This window comes from Otolemur garnettii, unplaced genomic scaffold, assembly GCF_000181295.1.
Source record: "Otolemur garnettii isolate 467f Iridium unplaced genomic scaffold, OtoGar3 scaffold00006, whole genome shotgun sequence".
Taxonomy (NCBI): Eukaryota; Metazoa; Chordata; class Mammalia; order Primates; family Galagidae; genus Otolemur; species Otolemur garnettii.
The window spans coordinates 37,702,383-37,723,792 of record NW_003852401.1 but is presented as its reverse complement, the minus strand read 5'-3'; the positions used below and the strand labels follow the sequence as shown (position 1 = coordinate 37,723,792).

Here is a 21,410-nt window from a genome sequence, read left to right as displayed (position 1 = left end):
TACAACTAAAGATTACTATATTAGTGCAGCCGACCATAACAATCACTCATGGGCAGAATAGAACCTACAAAACTGAATACATACATGGCCGTGTTTTCTGTGCATTGAGAGGAACCTGGCTTTGGAGTATCAGAAGTCAGTTTTAACTAGATGGCAGCAGAACCAGCAAGCCTCATCAGGCCAGAGTCTCCCAGAAGAACAGTGTCATCTCACAGAACTTTCTGTGGTAGTGAGAATATTCTGTATCTCCACTGCTATGGGAGTTTCTACAGGCATATGTGGCTACCGAGCACTTGACATGTGGCTGGTGCAATGGCAAAACTAGATTTTAAAAATTTATTTCTTTTTAACTAATTTAACTTTAAAGAGCTTCATGTGGCTAGTGGCTACCATACTGAATAGTGCAGCTATAGGCTACTACATGTGTTTTCAGAAGAGAACTACAGAACAACTGCATGTGTTTTTAGAAGTTCTCCAAAGCAGCTTCTTCATTTTAGTTTCTGCTTAATTCATAAAACTATAATAACTTCAAGTAAATATACAAGAATGGTCTTCATGACTATTGCTGCCACTTGCTGTGTTAATTCCAATCAGTCAGTCTTTGTAAAACAGGGGCAGGGAATAAGACTAACTTCCCCTCCTCCCCCATCCCCACCCAGGTTGGGAGGTTAAAATCACAAATGTCACAACTCTCAGAGCAGTAGCATAGATCAAGTGTTAATGTAAAGGGGAAAGATGAATGAGGGGGAGAATACAGGCTGGTGGGGGCCAGGGAGGATCTGGAATGAAGAGGAGGAAAATAGAGCCAGTGAATAGATCAATAGAAGCAACAGCTTACATTCAGATTCACAGGAGAAAGAACACAGGGAGACAATCATTTCCTGGGAAAAGCTCAAGCCTAATGAGAATTTACTCTGCTCCTTTATGCAACAACCAGCCCTTTTGTGGCGTGGGCTTCCTGACTGACAGGAACCTGGGGCCCCTTAATAGGATTTCCATATTATTTCCAACACCTGCCCAGAAGTTATTTGTTTACATTGAAGGAGGCAAGATTCTCAAATCAGACATCTGCTTCTAGTTCAAGCATATCTTAGGAAACCATCTAGAAAGCAGCTTTGTTACCATGGTGACATTTTTATTTTCCTTCTTTAGTTGGCTCAAAACATTAGCATTTCCAATTTTATTTTGTTGTTCAAAAGGCCAAATGTCGCTCAAGAAAACAGAAGTTGAAAAAAAGATAAATGAATAGAATTCTCAAAATTTTCTAGAATAATTAAAATGGCCATAAGGAGGAATAAATAAAAAGGTGTTATTAAATTGCCCACTGACTTCTCTCACTGGGAGGCATCACTAAGTTGTTTACCTCCCCTCCCCACCAGCAGCCCTCTCCTCTTCCCCTCAAATTAGAACAGTCAGCAACAAGAAAAGTAGCAATTTAAAAAGAAGATTCAAAAATCCTTCAGTATACAATACAATTCAATCATGAGTCCATTTCTAAGAAAAAGAATTCCTTATACTCACCTTAATCACCATATCTGAGAAAGTTCATTTATAACTAGAATACTTAAGACATTTTAACTTTTACCTCACTGCCTGCAATTCAATAAAAGGGGAGGGTAGTGAAAGAAAGTGAAAGATTTTCGTGAACATTTAGTGATTGCAGAGGAGATGGAGTATTAAGCAGTTTGAAGGAAGAAAGGCAGACCGCACATGAGCGCATTGTATGTATATGTATGTTGCTGAGCTCTGGTTTCTAGCAAAGCAAAACTAGAAGCATCACTTAATCTAGGAGTAAGAAGAAGCAGGCGACTTACCTACCAAGTCCAACTATCACAAATACATAGGAATGTCTTATAATACTAGCAGCCTCAGATCTAAAGCAGCAGAATTTATTATATATAAAAATAATTGGTTCTGAATAATGACAATCTGATAAAGTTAAAGCAACGTGACTTATTGTTTAATATTTAGATTCAAAAAACAACTAAGTATTCATTTAACTTTAACATTTAAAGTCTTGATTTGCCAAATCTAAGTAGCTTTATTTAGTCTTGAAATGATTTTATTTTATTCAGCACCAAACTTATTTAAAAGAAAAATGCTTTCAGAAAGGACCATTCAGCCCACTTTCTTTCTACTACTTCCTTTCTACTACTCTGTTTATGAACCCCATATTCTGTATAATCTTGTCACAAGGCAATTATTATGATAATTAGAGATAACTCTTCAAGTCCAAAATTACAGCCCTTACTAGTGGTAATCACCAAGTGTAGAGAGTCTTTGAACCCAGAAGATAACTGAGTTACTTCAAACTACCATAGATCTTTAAGTAGGAGAGAGCTGTTACAGAAACAACTCAACAAGATTATTAAGTTTTCCCTGGGTGATTTTATCAATGTCTAAGAGTGGGTTAGTGTTACTAGGAAAATACAAAAAGACAGTGGAATAATTCTACTGGAAGAGTTATCTACATTTTCAGAAACAAATGCTCTTGAAATTCAAGTGCCAGTTATAACACTTACATAAATCTTGAGCCCCTCTAAAATTTTTTAAAATGTTAAATACAAACTTTATGGCATGATACTATTGCAAGAGATGAAATGCATCCTAATCAAGAAAATCAAAGTCATTAAACATCAGGATGAAAATGTCTGTCTACTATGAGGGTTGGTTTACAGAGGAAAAGAATTAAACCAACCTTTGCCAAATCAGCAGGAGAATGCCGACCTGACAACCAGCCCGCCCCTGTTAATTAATATTTGTTCTGCTTCAGCAATCACGGAGGAGGTTACAGCAAAACAAGCGTGTCTCCTTGAGTCACATCATTAATCCATTCATGCTTACCACCTGAGGACCAGCTATGCCCTAAACATCAGCTATGCCCTAAAGATATTTATTCATCTGTTCAACAAACAAACAATTACAACACATTTTCTGGAATTAGGGCACCTGTTACATTTCACACAGCTAACATGCCTAAAGGCAGGTATCAATTAATACTGAACAAATTACTACATCATCAATCCAAAGAACAATAGAGTTTTTGATTATTCTTTGATAAGGTAACTTTAAGAAATAAAATACACGTAGAAATAAAAACCTTTACCAAGAATAAGAAAGCACTAGTAATGCGAAAACAATTTCAAATTACCACCTTAATTTGGGAAATAAAGAGTTACAGCTTTTAACATCAAACTACCCCATACCACCCAACTTCCCAAATGAAATACAACTTGATCAAGGGTATGGTCACTTTCATTGTGCAAATATACTGTATGATGTAAGATTTGTATCTCCATTACACATTTTTGAAACAAATGTGTAACAGGACTGAATAACACATAAGAAACTACATATATATATTCCAAATGCTTGAAAGAATGCCAACATCCTTGATATCCATGACGGTTAAGGGACTAGAACACTGGTAAACAGCTTATCTAGTGGTAAAGGGGACTGCTGAAGAACCTAAGACAACCTCCTGCAGAATGGCTCATACTCTAGACGTGTCAGCTGTGCTTCCTCCAGGTGTCAAGAACACTTCAGGATGAATCACATCAGGAAAAGTCTCTTTCTTACGATGAGAAAACAGGATAAAAGAATGAAGTCTACGTTTGCATATACCTGTTGGTGATGGGCAGTGAAGAGAATTTCACCAATAATCGGGCCAATAAAATATTTAGAAATATTTTAAAATATCAATAGTTACATTTCTATCCTTTAACCCTTAAGCATAGACTATGATGTATTTGAAATACAAATCCTCCATCTAAGTAAGTATTGCTTAAGATAGGCTTCAAATATATATATATACACACATAGGTGTGTGTGTGTGTGTATATATATATGCATATATATATATATATATATATTTTTTTTTTTTTTTTTTTAAGACAGAGTCTTCCTCTGTAGCCCTGTTTAGAGTACCTGTGGCATCAGCCTAGCTCATAGCAACCTCAAACTCTTAGGCTCAACAGATCTTCCTGCCTAAGCCTTCTGAGTAGCTGGGACTACACCATGCCCAGCTAGTTTTTCTATTTTTAGTGGAGACAGGAGTCTTGCTCTTGGTCAGGATGGTCTCAAACTCCTGAGCTCAAGTGACCCTCCTGCCTCAGCATCCCAGAATGCCAGGATTACAGACATGAACCACCACACACAGCTTAAAAATATATTTTTAAATATGATTTTTAAAACATATTAACTACACCTATTTCCTCTGGTTGTTATCCCTGATTCCCTTTGGCCCAATAAAGTAAAGTTCTCGTCTAATAAATTTTTAGCTTCTGGAGGACAAGAATCCTAATCTTTGTGGAACTGCCCAAGTCAAGAATTAAGTTTGAGAAGGGAGTTAGGCAGTAGCACAGCAAAAATTTTAAAAAGCAAGAGAGACTCTCTTAAATTAACAGAGATCTGGAAAAATTCACAATAAAGTGCAATGGAATCTATTCAGATTCCATTTCCAGTAAACCAATTATTTGAAATTAACAAGTTTGATTTATGGTCGTCTAAAAAAGTAAATTACTTAGAGAAATGTGTTCATTTTACATATTGAAGTATGTTAAAAGCAAAATGCATACTTCTGAGATTTGCTTTAAAATACTTCAGAGCAAAGGAAAAGGAATAGATAAAAATGTAGCTAAATATTGCTAACTCTGTACCTACTTGCTGGTGTATGGAGGTCCTTTTGGTACAATTCTTCATACTTTGTAGTATGGTTGAATTTTTAATAACAAAGAATATACAACAGGGTCACCGAAAGAAAAGTCTTTTGAGGGCAGCACTATGTGATGTGACCTTTGACAGGGCCTTCGCACCTGTAAACTTTTTCTCAGATGTGAAATAAGGGCAAGCATAACAACTATTATCTTCCTAAGTAAAATCTAAATTAGGAGCTTTACATTTAGTGAGAGTTGGCTCAAAAAATATCAGTGTGAGTGAGTGGATATTAAGGATCAACTTTATTATTCCACAGGGCGGAATGAGTAAACTGGAGTGTCCAACTCACTGCCCTTAATTAGTTTCTTTCCTCGGATTGCTAATGACTGAAGTGAAAACTGAAGTGATAACAGAAGTCCACTGTTTTGTTTGCTTAGATACTCCTTTTAGTGTTTTATGGATTTCATCTCATCCTTCCTTTTTAATCTAGCCTTTCATCATTTTATACTTTTGTTTTTTTACAATGTGTGCTTCCATAGTCTATAGTAATACAAGTTTATCCTACCACACTTTGTCCCAAAGGCTAACATTCCTATCTTAAAGGGGTGTTTAAAGAAAGAAGTGTTAAAAAACAGAACTGCCTGGCCCACATGGTTATTCTTTTTCTGGCCCCTTACTTTCCTCAAGTGGCGTCTCTCTACCATTCTCCCACATGGAAGAGTCCAAAGGGTTAAACATATTATATTAAATGCATACTCCTTTTATACTGATATTCTTTGAGACAGATAAAACCGGTGGCACTGTAGGGGAAGTCACACAGGCTACACAAGATCCTGGAAAAGAACTGTGACCATTAATTCTCAACATGCAAAGTGAAGTGGCAAAGAGGAAGTAATCATTCTGTTAATTCAGGCTAAACACCTACTGTCACCTGTAACACCCAACTACTGAGGCAAAAGTGCTTTCTTGGCCTGAATCATACACCTCACTTTGAACATAAAAACAACCTCAGCCTAATTTTTCCACTGATAAACCTTTAATGCCAACAGAATAACTCAAGGAGAAAAGCAATGATGTTTTAGTCATTTATGAAGAATAAACACCAAATTATATACACAGGGCTAGAATAAAAAGGCATTCCCTTAAACACAAATAATGAACAGATCATTATGAAAGCCAGTTGGACAAAATCAAAGAATTCACAAAAGAGAAAAGGCACACCTACAGAAAAGCATTTAGCTTGAAAAGTAATTAGATGGAAATTTAAAAAATAAAGCTCACCATCCATCTTCATCACACTAACAAAAATTACTAAAATTATAAAGTTCAACATTGTTGGACTGTGTGGATGGAAATACACTCAAATATTGCATTTGGCATTTTTAATTGGTACAGAGCTTTTGGAGACCAATTTGGTAATGCACAAGTCACTAAAAAATGATCATATTCCTTGGTGATACATATAGTTTTCAGGGAAGGCATTCCAATGAAATAACAAAAATAAAAACACCACCACTTAGAGGGAAAAATGTTTGTATTTCAGCTATATATTACGGATTAAAAATGGCAAATTTCTCACAGACCTGACTTGAGAAGGTTATTGCACTCAGAAAAAAACACAGGAGGACCATGTGGACACATAAAAAGGACTTACAAAGTAATAAAGTATGCACAATAATAGCAACCACGGGGAGGCCATGAGGCTAATAAGGATCTGGTGATAGTGAATTTTGCTGTCTATATTTAAACTAGTCTTGATTTTTGGCACCTGTTTTTTTTTGCTTTGTGATGCTGGCATTATGTAGACATTTGGGAGTGAAGTGGTAAATAAGACTGATTTCTTAGCCTTGATTTCCTACAAATTTTTAGGCAATTTGGACTTTACGGCTCTGAATCATTACCCTCATTCAGTCACTCAGACAGAAACTGGAGAGTGATGTGAGGAACCCAATGACCCAAAGCAGCTGATTCCTCTTCATGTACTGGAACCCATAGCAAGTGGGCAGCTCTCAGCAGCAAGTGGCAATGTCTTCTCTGCCACTGCTTTAGAACCAACCGTTTTTACTGCTCTGCCCTCAGTAGGAGGGACGGGCAATTGAAAGGTTCCATCACCTTAGAAAACACTTTTTTGGTTTTGTTTATGCCTTTTCTAGGGGTAAGAGAAATGGTTCTAAACACTCCAGAATGAGGTTGCTGTGAGCTGTGTGACACCACGACACTCTACTGAGGGCGATAAAGTGGGATTATCTCTTAAAAAAAAAAAAATTGATCATGTCTCTTTACTGGATTTTTATAGGTCCTATCTTCCCAGAGACAAATATCCCTTGCTTCATAATCACACCTATTCATGTTAGTGCTTTTTGGCAGCACCTACATTTCAAAGCAACTTTTTTTTTTTTTTGAGACAGAGTCTCACTATTGTTGCCCTGGGTAGAGTGCTGTGATGTCACAGTTCACAGCAACCTCAAGGTTTTGGGCTTGGGCTATTCTCCTGCCTCAGCCTCTCAAGTGGCTGAGACTACAGGCGCTCACCACAACACCCAACCATTTTTAAAAATAAATAAATAAATAAATAAACAAACAAATACTCCAGAAAGAAGAGGTGGGAAAAAACCCAACTAGGAAAATAGAAAGGGGAACTTCATAGGGGGCCTTTTGGAGAGCTAGCTTTGGGCTTTTCCACCCTATCTTGAAGGGTGGTCTGTATTTCTTGCTGTTTTCAGGCCTCAAATGCAGGACTTACTGGTGTACACATGGAGTCACACTGGACAGCCAAGTGACAAGTGAGGGCAGCTGCAGGTGCCCTGGCTTCTTACTTCAGTGGGCCTACACCACACACAGTTCTACCTTCCTTCCCATAATCAAGAAAATTGATTCTTGGGCTCCTACAGCACTTTCTCCTTTAGATCCATATTTACATTCTCCACTCTTGTTGAAAAACTTCAGATACAAGTCTACAAATAACAGGCTTAGGAACCTGGCTACAGGAGCTATAGAAAGCAAGATCAATAAAGCCAATGACATGCGATTTAGTGGCCACAGAACTTCCAGGAAGAGAAAGAAAAAGAAGTCAGAAGGCTGAACACTTCAGCAAGTACATTACTTTAATTTTACTTGTCATTTAAAGGTAAAGCACCTTAATTACCAGAATCTTTACAGTAAGTTTAAATTTGTATTTCATATGATATTCTGAAAATCTGCCCTGTTTAATAATCTGTAACATCAAGAAAATATTTTAAAGTGTCTCTAACAATTAAACCCATCCACAACCTTGTATAAATCAAAATTCTGCTACCATATCAAAATGTTACACTGGGGCTGTGTAACATTGCCCACATCCTCATTACATGCAACACTAATTACTACCAGCAGATTCAGAATTTTCTGCACATTAGAGGCTTTTAGAGGAGCTATAAAAAATTTCAGGCACCATTAATTTAAATTTGTATTGAAATTTCCTTTTGACAGATGGCCAAAAATTACTTATTATTTAGAGTACCAGAGCTGCCTGTTTGCACATTAGAAGAGGAAAGGGAAAAATTAAAAGCAAGAAGGAAATTTATGTCACGTTCATTACCTGTTAAATGTTAAAGAGCATTATCTTGCATGAATAAATTACTTCATACAAGCCCAACTCCAGCTGGAGGCAACTGGCACGCTCTGACTGATAAAAACCTTCTAGAGTCACACAGCAGACAGTCATAAAAAGTCCCTCTTAACCAGGAACAACTTAGAGGAGGACGATCGATGGAATAAGCAACTAACTGCTTCTCGAAGTATCACAGAACACATTTAAAAAAATTAGCGGAACTATTTCACCATGCAGAGCTCAGGACAGCCTCAGACCTGCCACAAAGCAACTTCAAATTTGAGAATGGACCCCGTCCCCCCACCTAAAAAATGTCTATTTATAGCTACCATTCCATAATAAATCAAGGCAAAATTATTTGCCTCTAATTATTTGTTTTTCTCCTGGCTTCTGGCTATATAGACTCTCATTTCCAGGTTCACCCTGAATGATTATAGATGATTTCAAAATACACCCTACTCTTTTGTAAAGGAATAAAAAAAGTAATTGACACCAAAGTGTGCACTGAAGTATAAATATTTTCACAGTCTTCTGGGAGTAGGGCATGAGAGGAGGCTTTTGTTTAGTTCACTGGCCTGCCTAAAGGTATGTATTTATAACAGGAAGGCAGGGAATGTTTATATTATGACCTCAGAATAACTACATAGGCTTTCCAAGAGCTGTTATCAGTTAATGTTGGTTATTGCATTTACTTACTACTTCCTAAGCACACATGTGCGAAATACTTACTACGCTCTGATTAAGAATGCCTTTTAATCTAGGTACTGATATGCATGTTATAAAAAAACATAAAACTGTAAGTGAATAATTAAATAATGCAATGTGTGCGGTTCCTACTATAAATGTTGACATTTATATGGGAGTGCAGATGCCCTTTCTCATTACAAAGATTCTTGAAGGGTAAAGTGGATATAGTCAATTCTTATTTTCCTTATTTAAGGGCTCTAAGAAAAAAAATCTCAATTTGCTTTTATTATGAAAGGACAGGAGTAAAAAGGCATTCAAAGTGACAGCACAGGTGATTTCAGGGGGAAGATTTAAGTTTTCATATAATCACAGTGTCACTGAAAATTCCAAGAAATCTAACTATGCTCCAAAACATTCAATTGTTGTAAAATACAGAAAAGAAATCAACAGCATCTGTAATTTGGCCAATGCTTGAAAAATGTCCTTTCCTTCTAATCAGTAAATAATACAATGGCATATGCACTGCAATTATGTATAATACAATGTCATATTTACATTGTGCCTGGCTCAAAAGTTATCATGGTAATTTTCATACTTCATTCATTTCCTGTCATGGCAGTTGGTTTTTCTTATTTGCTTACTAAATAAATTCAGGTACCTTTAGTACATCCCATTCTGGTGTTACAAAAGCATACCCAAATCATTAGGCCCTACATACTTTTCCTCTTTCCCCACAACTTGTCTATAAAGATACACAGAGGGCAGTAAAACCTAAAGAGAATTAACTTGCTATACTGGAAACCAACGTGGTAATTAATTAAAAAAAAAAAAAAAAAAAGAATTCTTAATTTGAAAAAAAAGAATTCTTGGGCCAGGCGCAGGGGCTCAAGCCTGTAATCCTAGCTCCTGGGAGGCAGAGGCAGGTAGATTTGCCTCAGCTCACAGGTTCGAGACCAGCCTGAGCTAGAGTGAGACCCTGTCTCTAAAAATAGCCAGGCACTGTTGTGGGCACCTGCAGTCCCAGCTACTTGGGAGGCTGAGACAAGAGAATCGCCTAAGCCCAGGGGTTTGAAGTTGCTGTAAGCTATGACGCCACAGCACTCTACTAAGGGTGACAAAGTGAGACTCCACCTTAAAAAACAAAACAAAACAAAACATTCTTTCTGGTGAAGAAATAAGCACTTAAATGGTTTGATAAAGAGTTTTGTAGGATGGAATTGTTTCCCCAAATATGAAACTAATGCATTTCATTAAGAACCAATTTGATTTATTTCACTATTTTCTTATAGCCACAGCGTAAGTGAACAAAAGCAATTATTCTTTTTCACATGGCAAAATATAATAAAATGAGCTATGTAATCCAGATCTTGTAATTCTACCTTGCTCTACAAATTTGATTTGATAGAAAAATGAGACCACATTTTCCAAAATTTCAACCAAAACATTTAAAAGTAATAAATAACCACTATTTAGTAAAGTCCACAAAATCATTCCTTAAATCTCAAAAAAATCCATTACTAGACTCATTCAAATCATATATAGCCCTCATAAACCATTTCTCTGTGAATTGTGATCCCTACCTTGATGGAGTCTCTGTCTACAGGCAAAACAGCAGCAACACAAGCAGATTAAAGTGGTGGGAAGAAGAAGAAAAAAAGAAAAGTACTAATTAGTTTACAGAGAGTCATACATTTATCAAACTTGATCTCTGTTCAACAAATTGCAGATGTCAACTCTGCTATAAAGTTAATTATTGATACTACTTGACCAGATATATACCAATCTACCTTTGATACCATTTCAGAAAAACCAAAGCTGGACATTCATATTTTTTTATGCTCCTCACACTTTTCCCACTTGTAAGTGTTGATAATCACGTATCAACTCTGTACCACCGCACTAAGATAAATGGGTAACAAATATTACAGTGCTTCTAACATTAGAGATGGAAAATTTCTGCCTATGTGATGAAAATCACTGACCCAAGATTATAATTCATTCTAACGATACTGAAACAGGAATAGCTATGAGCTTTTAATTATGAACCACACCCTTCAAACCAATGAACCACCCACGCGCTAAGTAAATTCCCACAGAGGAATGCTGGGAGAAATGTCTTCATTTGCTTTTGTTATTAACTAATAAAAATGATTAACAAGCACCATATTAGTAATATAGTCACATCAAATATGTCTCTGTACCATCATCTACCTTAGTAGGAATCTACCGGAAGGAGCACAATTGGCCTTTTAATCAGTTAACTGCATAAACACATGTATTGGTCTTATAGGAAGGAGTTCATTAATTTAATACTTCTAAACAGACTGGGTGTGAAAGAGGTAGTTATACCAATAGATCTCATTAATTTCATACCTTCTCAATTACTAAGACAAGTGAAATTGTTTTCTTACCTGTGAGATTTTTACTGCCCTATATGGGCTCATCTGAACAAGTGAGGCTTTATCAGTCAATCTCCCTCCAAAATAAATTTGGTCAAAATTAGGTATTCACCCAACATACTACCTCAAACGCAGAGCACTATGGGATTTTATTACCTATTTAGACTTGGGGAACACACATGGTAATAAGGAATCAAAGGCAACAACCCAGAAACAGGGCCCCTTGCCTCTGGGGTGTACATTAACTCTTGCCAACCACTGGGCATCATCCTTTGGCAAATGACTGCGCCCGATAATTACTTTACCTTCCAGTGAAAATCCTTTGCTTAGTCATTGGTAAAATTAAATTCAGAAGAGAATAAACAATGGCATCCAAAACCAACCCTTAGCAACACGTAGGTAATCTCAGATTGACATCCCAAGAGAACCACTGACCTCTTTGGTGATCATTGTCATGGTGCTTCTTCTCGTCTTTAATTGGAAGGTGGGATTGACCTCCAAGGGCACTGGAGAGGGCCAGAAGCCCAGCACTGCTACCAATGGGCGGAATGGCAGGAGGCTGAAGCCCCGAAGGGTGTGGAGTCAGAGGCACAGGCAGACCATGTCCATGTGATAAATGCTGGGCCTGGAGTTGTTGCTGCTGTGAAAAATTAGACACAGATATTGAATTTGTCCCCTATATCCACATCCCCCACCCCAATAAGAAAGAGACTCAAACAGATGAAAAAAACCCCAGCACTCATAAAAGAAAGATTTAGCCTTAACATATGTTTTTAAGGAGGGGTAGGAAGGAAAGGAAATGCATAGTGACTAAATGCTACCTTACTTAGATTTGGGGGGTTTTGTATATGTATTATAAGAAACTTAATTTTTAAATAGTGAAATTATCTAAGTTAACTTAGTTGAAATTCAGGTTTCTTTAATAAAGCCTCAAAAAAAGCTTTTTTTAATCTCAAAAAATAAAGTAAGTTCTGGCTATCACACTTTCCTAATCGAAAAATATACGTGAATAACTGTTAAAGCAGTTATGGTGAACAAAAAAAGCTGAAAATTGAGAAAATTAGTGTTAAACAGTTCTCCCAGAACCACTGCACAGCATGCAGTGGGAGTTAATTTGAAAGAGAAAACCTGAATTAACAACCCAGAAAAGGAAACTGGTTGCAGCCACCGTTTTAAGCCCTTTAAGTGTCCTCAGAGGTACTTGAGCAAATTACTAAAGAAAATCTAATGTAGCAAGGCTTGGGTCCTCCTGTAGGCTTGCTCAATAATGCTGAAATAATTGGGCACTCTGTGCACGTTTAGTGATGCTTGAATGAAAAGCTAGAGGCCTGCCCTTGTACTCTTCTCTAGCGGCCGACTCTGTGTTGTGACAGGTTTATTTGAGTGGGACTGTGATGCATGCACCAGTAACTGCACTGACAAGAGTTTAAAGTCATTTTTACCAGCACACTGGCAACACATAGAGAAAGCCCTCAAGAGGCTGGAATGGGAGTGCTTGACCTCAGCAGAGGCTGCATCCAAACCTGCTACAGGAAACGCTGTGGGCAGGCCTTGCTGCCTCTTCTGAGTGGGAAGAGAGGAGGAGGTGGTGATGGGAGGATGGGAAGTCAGACAGATCCCTCGAAAAAGTCAGACAGATCCCTCGACAGGAATCCCTACAACTCAAGCCCAGCTTAATAATGGTACAGAAGAACAAATGCTGAGTAATTCCTCGACTAACTTTTGTAGTGACTGAATTTTAGTTATTGCCTTTAAATAAATCACTTTTCAGACTTCTATCAGTTTCTTTCCAAGCAGGATTTCACAACATAGCTTTTCAGAAAAGAAAGAAGAAAAAAATTATTCTAGAAATAAGGATTCTAAAATGTGTTTTTTTAAATACTTAAAAGAAAAAAGTTAACTTTTTCCCTCCTCTCCAAATTACATTTTCTTCCTCTTCTACATGTCTTCTTTTGTTTCACTATAAAAATCAAAGGACAATATAATAATTGGCTCTTTTCTGCTATTTTCTGGCTACATGTACTTAGAATATAGTCAATAAAGTACAAACACTTTGAAAGCAAGTTTACACATGGAAAATGGAAAATGGGTGGTACATATTCCGATATCTTCCCCTAAGTATCTCCTTTAAGTCCTACCAAAACTTTTTCTAAATGGATAGTTTTTAAATAAGGTAGTTCTTCCTGAAAGTGACCAAAAATATGTTCATAATTCTACTGCTTAAAAGAATAAGCACACAAATATTGTCTATATTTTGGAAATGTAGACAATAACATCTATGAAGAAAACAAAACTTTTGATAAATATATGGCAAACTGATTTCAAAATCTTGTTCAATTGAAATAGCCAGAAAACTGTTCCAATTCTCTATCTCCTTTAAATTCCCCTAATATTTCACATGCACAGTTTGGGTACATAGCCACTTCTACCTCAGGTAAGCAGCCAGTAGGCAAGCAATTACTAAGACTCTGCATAAATGTCTCTTGTACCTCCTTTCCTAGATTCTTAGCTCTGTGAGTCTACATCCGACAAACCCTAGCTGAGTATAAGCACGGAGACATCTACATACTAGCTTGATAAATCAAAAACTGCAGTAGAACCTCTGTAAGTTGACCAACCAAGGGACTGTAACAAACTGGTCAACATACAGAGGTGATCAACATAAGGAACTAGGCTTTATGGACTAGGAAGTGTGCTGATATACATACACATGGTACATGTCCAGTAGATGAAAATTAGGTCAACTTAAGGAGGTGGTTAGTGTAGGGAAATGGTCAACTATGGAGGCTCTACTGTATATTGACTTCATTACAACACATTAAAAAAAACCCAACTTCAGCCAAAATCCAATAGCTTCAATGATGTGTTTCGCTGTTATTCTTTTTCTCTTACAGAATAAAAAATAAGCACTAACTGCTTCACTTTTCCATTAGCCCAGGAACTTGTCAAAGGTTAAAAAATACATTCCTTGCCTGTTGCACCTGATGTTCAGAGTAACCATTTCCTGGGATCCTTACTTGCTTCTATTCTACCTCAGAACAGCTGTAAAACTTACCCTCTTCCTCCCTATGCCCATGCCAGAGGAAGCAGGGTCCTTTTCCTTCTGAAGGCTGATCTACCCCTTCCCACCTGCACAGGCAGCACCACCTTTTCTTCCATTCTGTCATTGCTCCTTCAATTCTCCAACTCTCTCCCTCTTCTTCAGTTGTTCTCTGTCACTGATTTTGTTGTTCCATGCTTAATACCAGAGTCTCTAACATTTTATTTAAGATGAATTTCCATCTAACATCAAAAGAACTTAAAGCAGCACTTTTGGGGAGGTATAAAATTTCCACGGTATTTTAGTCACTTTTTATGTCCTCCAATGCCCCTGCACAGCGCCTTGTACACATTAACACTTAATGATAAAGTTTGTCAAGTTTGAGTAAAATAACCATCTTTTTGCCCTCTTCACCACTGCCTTGTGTACATATCCCTGTACTCACACAGCCAATCTTCTTTATAACTAGGTTAAATCTGCTGCCTCCACTTTCAACGACACCCTTCCTTTACACACACATACACACCCTCACTATCTTACTCTTTGCCCATAACACCATCTATCTAGTGAGACATCTAAACTCCTGGAGTCCTCTCTCATTTGTCTCCACGTGTTTAAATTCTATTCATCCTTCTATGCTAAATTCCTGCCTACAATCTCTACCACTGCCTCTTAAATTCCAACAGCCCTTTAGCCTAATTCCATTTATATGACACTTAACAACCCAAGTCAATAAAACTTTTTTTCATACACACACACATATACATGCTGTATGACATGCCATAACCCTTTAATTAGAGCTATTTCTTTTAAAATTCCTGCAGTGCCTAGATATTTCTTGCCCTTAGTGGGTAGAGAAACTATTAATCACATAATTGTTCAATTGTATAAACTGATAAATTTTAGCTCTATTTTCTTTCAGATAATGTTTCAATCTTTTAAAATGAACCCAGAAAAAATAAAAAAGAATAATCTAAAATAAGCACAACTGATCTTAGCAACCAAACTTTGAGCTTAACACCCCCATATAAAAAGGATGAATTTATTTTTATTGTTTGTCTTTTAACTTTTTAATTCTTAATATTATGAATTACAGATAAGATTAAATATAACTACCACTAAACTTTCTCTAAACTAATGAACTCAAACTCTTGTCAAATGTCCATACATTGAAAGCTTTTGATGAGGTAAGTTTCTACTACATTTAAAGCGAGTTCCCACATATTCTTTACCTGCCTTCTACTAATGTTAACATTTTACATAACCACAGAATTTATGAGAAATCAAAAATAACACCGGTACATTACTATGAATTAAATTAGATACTTTAACTTCCCTAGTTGTTCCACTAATGCCATTTTTCTATTCTAGAATTCAAACCAGGAACCACACTACATTTAGAGAGGTTTTAATCGTTCATTTGTTATATTAAAATTATCAATTACTTTTTAAAATCTTATGAATGGCAACACCAAACTGCCAGCATATTCTTTAACAGAATATGCCTTGAATCTAAGAGAGAAGAGAAAACAGAGGATACAAAAACCTCATTTTCTGTAAGTCCCTGTGGTAAATATAACATATCAAACAGAAAAGGTGTACTCAGTTGGAGATTCCCCCAAAAAGGTCATTTTTACCAAGTGTTTTTAAAAATAAAAATCTATAAAATGAAATTAAATGAGTCACCAAAAGGCATAGCCTAAAAATGTGAGACAGATATACTAATATACTGTAACAGGTTTTTTAAATGTTTACATTAATAAATCAGACCACTTTCTGTTTTTAATGGTCATTTTTAAGCCTTTTTGCAAGTTTCCACCTTAGGAACGATCTTTAATTTGAGTGGCAGATGTACTTGTAACTGAAAATGATTAGTTGTAAAAATGTGTTAGAGACCATCTTTAAAGAAAAGCAGTAAGTCATCAATGGCTAAAGTGAACTTCAGCCTTTGCTCCATTAAAAAAAAAAACTATCAAATTTCAAATAATATTCAAGAATTCATAGCAAATTACTTCTATGAAGTCTTCTTATCAACAGAGGAAAATTCAAAGCAGGCTCCCTAGAAAAGGAAGAAGGTTTCTTTGAGCATTATTCAAGGAGCTGAGAGTAGCATAATCCAAAGCACTGCCCTACAAGAGGGTGAGGTTGCTGATGTTTCCCAACAGTTAACACTGTCCTCTGAATTCTGCCCCATCTGTGTTAATTACAGAGCAATTAACCTGCAAAGGTTTACTACTTTATCTTACAGTCACACTGAGAAACATAAAACTTCTTGCTTTTTAAAGACCAAAGGAAGGGAAATGTATATTCAGAGAACACAGTTCAACACAGATCTGCTACTAAAACAATTTAAGATAAATCACTACCCTAGATTAACTACAAACTAGCAGGTTAAAAAATATTGACTTTAGAAGGAAAAAAAAAAAAGACTGCAAAAAACAATCAAGCCAAATAATCAATGAAGAGGGCACAGACTATAGCACCAATTAGTTCAAGTAAATGTGCTCCATTATAACCATAACTGAGAAAAACCTACTGTGAAAAATATGTATTTTGGGAAAATCCTTCTCAATAACCTTCCTGGGTCATTATTATCTTCTGGTGCCTTATTTCATTAAAAAACAAAAACAAGAGCAAACCTTTCTTATAGCAAATCACAATACAAAATAAACTATTTCCTCTTTCTGTTCCCTTGATGAGCCATTCAAGAAAATAAACATTAAAATGGAATGAACTTTAAACTCAGACAAGTACTCCATTAAGATAATTAATTTAATTCTAAAAAGTAGCAATTATGACTGAAAATATACAGCAATGAGGTGGTAGACACAGTCTCAATTCTCTTAATAGCTTTCTACTAGAGTTTCTGGAACAAAGAATTATTTCTGTGTAGTTTCAAGTTTGGCACAAAGGACAGAAAAGGACACTAGAAAACTGAGTTCACAGGAAGTATCTTTTAAAATGTTGTCTTTCTGTCATCAAAAAGAAGAATTTTTTTTTTTTTATGGAAGGTTCCCAATTACTTGATGACCAGGGATTAACTGATCAATGACCAAACAAGAGCTGGCCTCACATGTCCTTAAGAATTCTGGGCATCTCTGGACTTCAAGGAAAGCAGAGGTTTTCTTAACCATACCCAAACGCAACTCTATTAAGCTCTCAATAGCAGAAGAATCCTCAAAAAACATGCACGTTCCTTAGAAGCGGTAACATCTCAGCACCCATGAGTATTCTTAATGCCCATACCTTGGTCTCTAAGTATAACAAAATGCAAGATGAGCCTGTTCCATGTAGTGCTAGAAAGCAAGAAAGCTATGTCAACTAACAGGTAGTGTGAAAAGGACAACAAGCCAACTTTTAGAAATACCCAATGGCAAAACTGGAGATAATTTCAGTACCACAAAGATTATAATAGATAATATATATTTTTTTAAGTTTCCAACATACCAAGTTCTTGATATCCTAAGAAAATAGTGCTGTGGGGCATTTTGGACCCAAGGATGAGAGAACAGCTCACAGGCCAGGGCCAGTTGGCTCCCAAACACATAAACTATCCTTCTCCACCAGCCAGCTAAGCTGTGTGAATTGGGCCTGTGTGTCTTGATCTTTCCAAGAGAGAAAGAAGTACGGGAGGACCCAGCAGACCTTGGGAGGAGTCAGGAAAGAAGAGCCAAAAGACTCTGAAACAAAGCAGTAAGTAAGCACAGGGGAGGCCCAGGACTCAGCTGTACCTTCCCAACCTCGGGTGTGTAGAGACACTGTTTAGTATAAACTTTCCTGCTGACCTGGCTCCTGTCTGTGTATTGGGCTGAGTCTGTGAAAGGAGCTGTTGGGTGACATTCGGGAAGCATCACAATGATGTGCCATCAAAACCACCAGTCTACAATCTTTACCATCTATTTAAGCAAGAGCCAGTCATTTAATATTTCTGAGCCTTCTTTTCTTCATGTGAAAAGTGAGAATAGTTATAAAATTCACCTCCCAAAGTTGCAGGGAGAATTATATGACATTGTGCATAATAAATCCTTAGCATTGTGACTGGTAAATAATAACATTCAATAAATGGTGGCTGGTATTGGGAAAAAGTCTCAGGTATCCACATTCTCCATACAGAGAGGGAAAGAAGGAAGGGAGAAGACAGGAGAAGCTCTTTACAGAATATTAATTTAAAAGGAAAGAAATCATTAAAAATTTCCTACTTCATTGCTCAAAATATATTGATTGATCCAAGACAGACTCATCAATACATGTTAAAACCACTGGGTAAATAGCTGCTGTCAAAGTTATCACTCCAGAGATCACCTAGCTTTGCAATAATGTGGTATGATTGAAAGTACACTACACTATAGGTGGTATTCCTAGTAAAGATACTTACCCTGCATCTAAATTTGAGAAAATAATCAGAAACTATCAGACCAATATGGATTATGAAAATTCCACAAAACTGGCCTGGAATCTTCAAAATGCCAACACAAAAAAGCAAAATGGTTCGGGGACTGTTGTAGATTAAAGAATAAAGAAACATGACAATAAGGCAATTTTTAAATATGAATCCTGGATTGGAGAAAAAATGCTATGAAGAAAAAAGTACTATCAAAGACATTTATAGACAACTGGAGACATAAGATTATGAACTGTTATCACTGGATATAGGGATGTGTTGACAGTATTGTGCCGACACAGGAAGATGCCCTCGTTCACAAGAGTATTAAGGGGTGAAATATCATGACTGCTTCTTACTTTCAAACAGAAGTGTGTGCATTTTTGTGCACACATACATATAGATAGAAAGCAAGCACAACAAAATGTTAACTGGTAAATCTGGGTGATAAGTAAGTACAATGTTTATTATTTTTTCAAGTACCCTATAATTTAAGAAGCAGGGAAAATAAGATGTGCCCTTCTTGCCAATAATGTGGGAGTTCTTAGAGTTCTTCTTTTAACAAATATCTCTAGCAAAAACTAAATTTTCAGTGAATATGCAAGAAGAAGAACTTGCATATTCAGTGAAGAAGCAAAAATAAAAAGAATGAAGGAAGAAACTTTTCAAGCTAAGCTTATCTGTAACTCATTCCCTATAACAACAACATGAGATTTACTGCAGGGGAAAGACATGCACTCACAGCAACCAAAGAAAGGTTATCACTGAAAGTCTAAGTTTCTCAAGCTAAACAAACTGCAGATCTTGGTAGTTCCTTGAGCTCTTTGGACTAATCTCAAGGGAAGGCAAGTAACAAGCATAGCAAGTAATCTCATGAGACCTGTGCCAAGGGTTCCACTGTCTTAACTAGAAGTTTAACACATAAAGGTGGCATGAAAAGGATGAAAAAATATTACAAAAACCTTAATTTATAAACTTTCCCATTAGTGACCCTGTTAGCATTTTATGTGGTCTGAAGTTTACTAATACGATTTCTTGAAGGCTTAAGATATTTAAGGAAATTTTTTAGAGACTTTAACATCTTATACCAATACTTCATTTTTATATAAGAGTTTTAGTCATTAAAGTCATGAAACTAAGGGACTGTGATCAGGAAAGTTTCTTTGGTTACTTCAGAGTACTTTAAAAAGTAAAGGTGAACTGGGCGGGTTGGAACATGCCTATAGTCCCAGATGCATGGGAGGCTGAGGCAAGAGGATTGCTTGAGCCCAGGAGTCTGAGGCTATAGCACACTATGATCATACCTGTAAATAGCCACTGCACTCCAACCTGGGCAACAGAGCAGGACCCAGCCTCTAAAAAAACAAACAACAATAACAAAAGTAAAGCGGCCATTTAAAAAACCTATCTACTTTAGGTTCTTTAGTAACCCTCCATTTGATCTTGTACACATGTAGAATGAACCTCAGATGTAATGTGGATGAGGTGCTTTCTAACACTTTGACCACAACTTACATACGTGCTGTGTGTGTGCCTGTGAGTATATGCATGAAATATACATATAAATGAAAAAGTTTAATAAACAATACCAAATACTACTATATGCAAAACACTAATTTTTATTCTCTTCCACATCTTGTTTTTGTTTATTTATTTTTTGAGACAGAGTCTCACTATGTTGCATTGTCCTCGGTAGAGTGCTGTAGCATCACAGCTCACAGCAACCTCAAACTCTTGGGCTTAAGCAATTCTCTTGCCTCAGTCTCCCAAGTAGCTGGGACTACAGGTGCCCGCCACAAAGCCTGGCCATTTTTTTGTTGCAGTTGTCATTGTTATTAAGCTGGCCTGGGCTGGGTTCGAACCCACCACCCTCAGTGTATGTGGCTGGCGCTATAACCACTGTGCTACAGGCGCCAAGCCCCACATCTTGTTTTTTAATAAAATACAATGTGACTCACTGAACAGATTTCACTGTACATTCCTGAGTCTCAGAGGCTGCAATGTGAAATACACTAATCCAGGCCAAACTCTCATGTGTGAGATCCAAGGTGAGTCAGTGGAGACAGCATTAAGCACAAAGAAATGGAGCACAAGCCCCCTTCACTCACCCACCCAGAGGATGCAGTACTATACCTCCTGACTCATCAGGACCTTTTCTCAACTAGGGAGATCATCCTGTAACAGGTGATCATTCATTCATATGAATAAAGGAAAGCAGCTCCTCTGGGTTTGTGATCTTTGAATGGAGACCTGTAGGATGCCAATGAGAGCACCTTGCAGAGAGCTCAGAAGCAAAAGAAAGCAGTTGCAAAGACCAGAACAAAACAGGCACCTGCTGTGACCAGTGAAGAAAGAGGAAGCCTGGTAGGAACCCAGGGAGAAAGGGGGACGCTAGGTAGAATATGAGTAGTCTGGGAATCAGATCATGCACACTAAGGGTTTTTGACTTTTGTTTAAGAATCATGAGAGCTCTAGACTGTTCCTGTCAGGTTTCTTGGTTTTGTTTTCTAAGCTGATTTTTTTTTCATTGCTCTTTAACTGGTATATGTTCTGGATCATAATCATTTGTTGGAGGTACGTGTTGCAAATATCTTCTCCCAGTTTCTAATTTGTCTTTTCGTTTTAAGAGTCTTTTGACAAACAAAATGTTTTCATTTC

The 21,410-nt window shown here is 36.9% G+C and overlaps 1 protein-coding gene across 4 annotated transcripts in view; it reads right to left on the bottom strand.

The window, feature by feature from the left end:
- LOC100948361 (transducin-like enhancer protein 4) overlaps positions 1-21,410 on the bottom strand; it is a 143,593-nt gene that overhangs the window by 59,933 nt on the left and 62,250 nt on the right. For 2 of the 4 annotated variants that reach the window (XM_012813798.2, XM_023508213.1), the window contains exons 7-8: positions 11,767-11,971; positions 10,513-10,529 (exon numbers count right to left, since the gene is read on the bottom strand). In XM_012813798.2, the coding sequence (XP_012669252.1) occupies positions 10,513-10,529; positions 11,767-11,971 (222 nt within the window). The remainder of the gene's footprint in view (positions 1-10,512; positions 10,530-11,766; positions 11,972-21,410) is intronic. The other 2 variants (XM_003782968.3, XM_023508217.1) reach the window with 1 other exon arrangement.